This window comes from Pinus tabuliformis, chromosome 5_2, assembly GCF_031772625.1.
Source record: "Pinus tabuliformis cultivar Carrire ecotype Pingquan chromosome 5_2, CPIR1, whole genome shotgun sequence".
Classification (NCBI taxonomy): Eukaryota; Viridiplantae; Streptophyta; class Pinopsida; order Pinales; family Pinaceae; genus Pinus; species Pinus tabuliformis.
This window is the reverse complement of record NC_142306.1, coordinates 1,142,229,470-1,142,237,479: the sequence shown is the minus strand read 5'-3', so window position 1 is coordinate 1,142,237,479 and position 8,010 is coordinate 1,142,229,470. Positions and strand designations below refer to the sequence as shown.

Genomic DNA, 8,010 nt, shown 5'->3' with positions numbered 1-8,010 from the left:
GAATTAATATATTATAGTTTTTGGATGCTGTAAAATGTTTAAATATTGTCTTATGTATAATCAAATACACATAATAAAGAATAAATATGTGTAGCTTTAAGGTTAATTGGTTTTCTAGATTAAATATTTTTAAAGTAAATTTGCATGTATACCATTTTTGTTCTTTCTATTTTTCTTAAAAATTTGTAAACAAAGTTTTACTTCAAAAAATTGAAACCTAAATGGAAAACAAATCAAACTCAAAACAAACAATTTAATAGAAAAATTAGCTATCAACTTAACAACTAAAGTAAATTCCAAAAAGATTACTAAAACGAATTCTGAAAAAGACATTAATTAAACACAATTGTCCACAATCTTCCCATAATGCAAAAGCCTAGTGCTCCATTATCCCACTTCATGTTAAATGAAATAAACCTATACATTTAATAACCTACATCCCCCAATTTTTTCAATTCTTATAACTTCATGTTAACCCAAACTAAAATAAAGACAAATTTATAAACACCCAGAAGTATTTTCATTGTGCTTTATTATTAATAATTAAATTTGTGCTTTATTATTAATAATTAAATTTGTGTTTTTTTTAATTCTTATAACTTCATGTTAACTCAAACTAAAATAAAGACAAATTTGTAAACACCTAGAAGTATTTTCTTTGTGCTTTATTATTAATAATTAAATTTGTGCTTTCTTTGTGCTTTATTATTAATAATTAAATTTGTACTCTATTATTAATAATTAAACTTGTACTTTCAACCCTTAGAGGAATCATAGACTTCTGCATAGTTATGGGATGACATATCGTATTTTATAAATTTTATATTCCTATTTTTGTATAATGTCCAAATATATATGCGCAACTTCAAATTCATTGTGAGTGCTATATTTGAATCAGATTTATTTACAATAATCTTTAAAAAAAAATTCATTCAAAAAAATTATTAAAAAATTAAAAATATTATTTATAGTTGATTAAATAGTTAATGTGTTTCACGGAGAGGTTCATTTTTTAACAATTTGAAAAATAATTTTGAAATTCTATAAATTTTGTTGAAAATTTGATTATCTTAAAATATGTAAATTTATATCTAATTTAATATTTAAATTAATTTGATTTTAAAATTATATTAATTTATATCTAATTTAATATTTAAATTAATCTGATTTAAAATTATATTATTAGTATTATTTATTTATTAAATATTAATTAAAAATTAAATTTATATATTAATTTGGTGTCTAATTTAGTTGTGATTTTAAAATTGGATAATAATTATTATTATTATTTATTAAAATTTTAAATTATTTTTTATTTTTATTTTTAATTATGAAATACTAATTTAAAATTAAATATTAATCTATTTTTTTAAATCATGAAAAAACTTATCATAATTATAATTTAGTTGTCAAACTACTAATGTAAAATGCAAGCTGATTAAGATTATTCATAAAAACCTAACGATTGAAAAATAAACTCTTAAAATACAACACATTAATGTCAAATTAAATTATTATTATTATTTAATATAATTAAATTATTATTATTATTAAAAAAAATTAAAGTTACCTTGTTTTTATTTCATGACCATTTTCCCACCAGGCCTTTACATTCTGAGCGTGATATAAAACAGTGAAGCGCTTGTGCCGTGTTTACTGGCGGAGCCGATTCAACACTATATGTGCTTTAAAAAGAAACCTCTGGCCGAAAGCTAAAAGCAATAAGGTTCGCTGTAGACTGTTTCGCTTTAAATTGGATTCAATAATCCCTATTTTGACTCGGGGATCAATCAATTGATCTTTATATTCGGGAGTAGAAATAAAAGTGGAAGTGGGCCAAAGAAATATTGATAACTGGACGGACGGACTACTATCATGGAGCATAAACCGAAAGTAACCAGGAGCTCGTAAAGATATATTCTCTACAAAAGCAAGCATAATACAAAAGAAAACGAATTAGAGCATCAACGCAGGGCAGTTTAAGGTGAAGGCGATGGAAGAGAAGCGAACTCAGCCTTGGGGAACTCGACCTGCTGCGTATAATTCTTCCCCAGGAGAGCCTGCCAACAAATGTGATCACCGAGATTTTGATAAACTCTTCGAAGATTTGCAGGTTACCAAAGAAGATCAGCGAGCTGCAGCGCCAGCGGGTAGTGGAGGTGCAGGAGCGAAGCATGAGAAAGAGAAACAACATAAGAGTATGAGTATGGATGGAATTAATGGATCGAAAAACCCATTCGACGATTCTCCTCCCCCAACGGCGACTCGTCCGCGTCATGATAATGATTATTCGGAGCGTGATTATAATCATCCGCGTCCAGATGAAGAGGCGGCTGCGTCTCCGTCCACCAAATTGACGAGAACGCGAACACTGTGTAGTAGCTTCGTGGAGGTCGTGATGAGACTGAGCGTTGTTCTGTTACTTCTTCTCGCATTCATTCTCATTGCCTCCGATTCCAAGACTACCAAGATCGGCGATGTACTTGGCCAAGTTACTCTCAAATTCACTTACTTTGATGCCTTCCAGTAAGTCTTAATCATCAATTTTCCTTTGTTTTTTCGGGGCGGGGAGGCTGGGATTTATTTTTTCAATTTCTACCCTCAAACCACATTCCAACTGATTATAAACTAGGAGGCCTTAAGGTGTCAAAACAGTCCGTTGGATTGTAAAATTATGAGATTTCATCCTTCACCAAGGATGTGAAACTCCTATATCCCACTGTTGTCAGAAGTAAAGGTAACTTTTGCGGCGAAATAGATTTTTCGCTTGAATTTAATTTTAGATCTTTTAGATCCCATTCCATCCATCTCTTGTTTTGGAAGAATGAAAAAATAGCATATTTGATTAATCCGAAGTGCAGATTGTCCATGCATCTCTTGTTTTGGAACTATGGAAAAATTAACATATTTGATAAATCGGAAGTGTAATTTGAGATTTCATCCTTCACCAAGGATGTGAAACTCCTATATCCCACTGTTCTCTGAAGTAAAGGTAGCTTTTGCGGCGAAAATAGATATTTCGCTTGAATTTAATTTAGATCTTTTAGATCCTAGTCCATCCATCTCTTGTTTTGGAAGAATGAAAAAATAGCATATTTGATTAATCGGAAGTGCAGATTGTCCATGCATCTCTTGTTTTGGAACTACGGAAAAATTACCATATTTGATAAATCGGAACTGTAGATTTTTGCAGGGCAAATAGAATTTTTTTCCTAAAATTTAATTTTATATCCAAGCTATTAATCAAACATGGTGGAGGGGATGTGTTGATTTTGGTAATTTTGGTAAGATGTTTAAAGTAATTATTTAGAATATATTTTTAAATATATAAATAAATTTAAAATCTAAAATTTCCTATATAGTGATTTTAGTAATTTTGGTAAGATGTTTAATGTAAATATTATTTAAAAAATGTGACCAATTGAATTGTGAAAATAAAACAATAGAAACCTAAAAACTAAAACCCCTCCTTGCAAAATTTACCCAAAAAACAGTCTGATAATTAATTAGACTACGAGCTAAAACCTATTCGTGTTGATTCGGGAACTTTGTCTCTGAAGTGGTGCCTTATAATCTGATTATAAAGGATAATTGTATTGAAGGTACCTCTTGTCAGCGAGTATGATAGCTTGCGGATTCTCTGTCATTCAACTTGTGCCGGCGCTTTATCGCATGCACACAGGAGAGGTCTTGATTCCGGAAAATATTATTCTATATTTCAACTTTATATGTGATCAGGTGAGACACATTTTGGTTAATCATTCCGTATTTCAAATTTTCATGTCACTAGATAGAACATATGTCTTTGAAATTCTGGACTCGGTTGAATCTGGAAAAGCCAGTTGCTTTGCACCTCTCTGAAGAGAGCCTTGCAACACTAGTGTGCCTCCTTGTAACATTCAAAAATATTGTAGAATCAATATTTTATATAGTTAAGAAAACAATATAAATGTCTCATAACATTGAATTGATTAGGATTGACATAAGGATAAATCATAAAACCATTGAGGCCTGTATTTGCAATTTTATATCCTTTAGTGTTTAATAAAATATGAAGTTATAATGAATACATGGTAAATGAATAAAGTAAATTGGATGAAATTATTGAATTTATATTAGTTGTAAATTTAGACAAACGAATCAGCAGCAAAGTTAATAGTGAACTTTGCTGTTGTCTCGTCAGATTTACAGCTTTTTTGGAATATTTGTTATTATTGAAGTTGAAATGGATACATGTTAAAGTATGTATGGAGAATGTTTGAAAGTTAATGTATGTATAGAGAATGCTTGAAAGTTAATGGTGGGATACCTGTGCAGTTCCTTGCGTATCTGTTATTATCAAGCACATCAGCAGGGATGACAGCATCCAACCTTGTTCGGAAGGGCTACGACTTAGTGTGGCTTTCACTTTGCAGTGGGACCGGTTTCTGGAGTTTTTGTGCTCAGGCTGCAGCGTCAGTCAGCATGGCGTTTCTTGCTTTCCTCATCATGGCATCTCTTGCCCTCCTTTCTGGCTACCGCCTTGCCAAGTATCTTGTGTTTGCATAGATAAATATTCAGCATTTGGTCAGCCGGCATTGGTTATATTTCAGGTCCTGGCCCTCGGCAATAGGCAAAATGTTTAGGTGTATATCAGCCTGAAGAAGGCTCTGATAAAATGCCTTCGTGCTAGAGCATTTATGCCCGACCGCGTGCTTAAAATGAGAGAGTTTTATGGGTCGAGACCCACACCGACCTCATGTCCACAGAATCGAGCTCGATACCCACTCAGAAGTGGAGTTTGTGTTCGTTTCAATTTTATTCAAAGTTTTTCATAAGAACCGAGTGATTGTATATGGGCAATGGTTTTGTGAAGTGGTTGTGATGTGTAGTTATAAATAAAAAGGAGAACAATGTATATTCATCTATCCAACGCAATCATAAACAATTTATCCAAACCTAATTTACTCAATTTTTATCTTCAATAAATAAATTGAATTGTAAAATTATATATATATATATAAACACTTTTAAGAATAAACAGATAACACAATCATACATATGCCTAGGCTTTAGTTGGAAAAAATAGAAATAAAACCTTACATGAGTATTAATGATGTCTCTCATGTGAGGAGATCTAGTTTGATATATTTAAATTACTAAACAAACTTATAGTTATTAAATGATATTTTATTATCTATTTATAATTTATTTTTTAAAATATTAAAATTATATTAAATTAAATTTATATTTTTATTAATGGTGTGCATCATGAGAGTAGCTCTAGTTTCAAATATTTAAATTATTATATGATATTTTGAAAAATTTTGTTTTTAAGGAAATTATCTATTTATAATTTATAACTTAAAATATTAAATTTATATTTTTATAATTTGTAAAATTAAATTTTTTTAATCTATTTATAATTTATCTTTTAAAATATTAAAATTGTATTTAATTAAATTTATATTTTTATAATTTGTAAAATTGAATTTTTTAATATTTAGAAATATTAAATTGTTTAAGAAAGTGAATTACTAAGCCAATCAAATGTAGATGGTATGAATCTATTGAAATCTAAATAAAAGTAAAATGATAAGATGTGTGAAAAAGAGAAAGTAATGTTGATTCTATTCTATTTAAAAGTGTAAAGATAATATTATAGTTTTGTTTCTTTCTTTCTTTCTTTTTTTCTTTTTCTTTTTTCTTTTTTTTTCATTTTTTCTTTTTCTTTTTTTCTTTTTTTTCTTTTTTCTTTTTTTTTTTTTTTTTTCTTTTTTTTTTTTTTTTTCTTTTTTTTTCTTTTTTCTTTTTCTTTTTTTTCTTTTTCTTTTTTTATCTGAATATGGCTACTTCTATATTAATACAAAGATAATTTACACCAAGGCCATGGCCTCATAGTGCTAGCCCAAAGATGCGGCATGATTACAAGCATAGCAGATTAGTATGCAAAAACCCAGCTGAGTATTGCCCTCAAGAGCTGTAGAGAGCCTGAACATGACTAGAGCAAAAATCCAGAAAACCCCATAGATGTTCATGGAACTGAGAATTAAACCGTGGCTATGCGACAACCAAAACAATAGAACTAGACCAAAAAGTTGTGACCAACAATGCGACAACCCATTACTGATAACAAAAGTGACTATGGCTGCAACCGAAACTGAAAACTGAAGGCTAGCAGAATGTCCCTTTCGCATGAGAAACTGGCAATTTGAGCTAATGCATATATCATGATATCTAGGAAGGTGATAAGTGAACCTTTTCGAGCTTGCTGAATTCCAAGAAAACAAAAAAGAACCAACCTGTTTAAACATCAGGAGAGGGATCAAGCAGTTCCTCGATGATGCGGCATCCATACTTGTAATCATCGTCCTCATCAGAGGAGCCCACCTGATTCTTCATGCTTTGATAAGCTTTGCTTTTGCCAGAGCCTGAAGCTTTGCTTTGTTCGAAGTTTGGCTGGATGGAGCCAAGGCTGTCTTCAGCTGGCCTGTCCGTAGTCGCCCTGAGGGAACCAGCCTCTTGACCTGAATTGAGCTCGATGGTGACCGTGGCCATAAAGGAGAAAGTGCCATGACTACAGGGGAATCGTAACCAAGCGGCGTTAGTCATGGATTGGAAGGAGCTCGGTGCTACAATTTGCAATCCTCTGCCTCTACCCCAGCCACTCCGAGTAGCTGGGTACCTATCTGTGCGGAAGTCCGAGTAGGAAGTTGAGGAGTCCGACGGGGAAGAGAAGGCCTGGCGTCCAATTTGCCCTCGGGAGCTGCCTCTTCTGCTGCTCATCTGCTGTCGAAGTTTCGGCATAACTGGAGGAGCAGGGTGGTCCAGGCGACTTGGTAAACAATGGAAGCGATTAGGGATGAAAACAAACTTGGCTTCAGCGCTCAGAAGGCTGAAAGGGAGAGCAACAAACGAGTGGCTAGCAAAAGAGCAGGGGAAACAGAGGGTAGCTTGAGGGCAAAGCCAGAAGTTCCTCTAACGAACCAAAGCCCAGTTTACTCCTGAGAAAGTTCGAGAGCAAATCGCTGCATTTGCGAAGGAGGAGCTGAAGCGAAAGGGAGGAACGCAATTGTGGCTAGCTGAAAGCGCCATGATCAAGAAATTAACCGGCAAAAGAGGATGTACTGGCATCATTAAAGCATCATTAATCTGGAGCGCAGGGGAAGTTATGACCGGAGCTATAAGAGGTTGAGTGGCGATGAAGATCAACCACGCGCCCATCCAAACAGCAATCCACGTACCTGTACTGCCGTTAGACACCCGGATCCGGGAGGGATAGATCTTGTTGCACCAGGAGTGTGCAGTCGCTTTTGAGTTGTGGATCATTGGAACAATTCAACGGACCAGAGAAGAAGGGGAGCTGTTGATCGGCCCCTTGATTAGCCAGTCTATCTGCAACCTTGTTAGCTGTTCGCCGGATGTGCTTGAAGGAAATGTTGCGTGGAGTTTTGAGCCATTCTTCAATTTGTTCCAGTCTACTGAGAAGCCTCCAACTCGAAGCTATCTTTGCAGTTGAGGATCCTGATTGTATTTTGATAGTAGCTTCTATGAGAATTTGAGAATCCCCTTCAACCTCTAAAGGGAGCAAATTTTCTGTTTCTGTTGTGTGTTACCCTTGCCATAAGCCTTCAACCTCGGAAGCGTTGTTGGTGTCTCTACCCATTGAACCGTGATACATATGCAGAACATATCCCTCCGTGTTCCTGATGATGCCACCAAATCCAGCCGGCCCAGGATTGCCCTTAGCCGCACCGTCGAAGTTCAGCTTGTAGGGATGGATGGACGGAGGAGACCAAGAGTGTGCGGACTCAGAGTCGATAGAAGTGTTGGCCTTGATGAGGTTTGCAGAGGTGAGATCTAAGTTCCAGTTGGCAAGAATGAGGCGTTCCTGAGGAAAGGCGGGCATATCTGAGTCTTGCCATTGTCTGAGAGCTAGAGTTTCTTGAAGATTCTGCTTGAGAAGAAGCCAAAGAGTGTCAAGAGGTGAACTGTGATTTTTGAAGATCCTGTTGTTTCTTTCCTTCCAGA

General features: G+C 34.1%; 1 protein-coding gene across 1 annotated transcript; it reads left to right on the top strand.

Annotated features, from left to right (window-relative positions):
- The first annotated feature begins 1,951 nt into the window (after positions 1 to 1,951).
- Positions 1,952 to 4,859, top strand: LOC149163216 (CASP-like protein 3). Its single transcript, XM_089435976.1, has 3 exons — positions 1,952 to 2,526; positions 3,603 to 3,738; positions 4,318 to 4,859. Exons 1-3 carry the CDS (start codon positions 1,994 to 1,996, stop codon positions 4,546 to 4,548), a joined length of 900 nt encoding a protein of 299 aa, XP_089292102.1. The 5' UTR covers positions 1,952 to 1,993; the 3' UTR covers positions 4,549 to 4,859.
- Positions 4,860 to 8,010: the final 3,151 nt, after the last annotated feature.

Coding starts and splice junctions, on each gene's coding strand:
- LOC149163216 (XM_089435976.1), top strand. CDS start 1,994: ATGGAAGAGAAGCGAACTCAGCCTTGGGGAACTCGACCTGCTGCGTAT. Junction 2,527..3,602: donor ACTTACTTTGATGCCTTCCA/GTAAGTCTTAAT, acceptor ATTGTATTGAAG/GTACCTCTTGTCAGCGAGTA. Junction 3,739..4,317: donor TCAACTTTATATGTGATCAG/GTGAGACACATT, acceptor ATACCTGTGCAG/TTCCTTGCGTATCTGTTATT.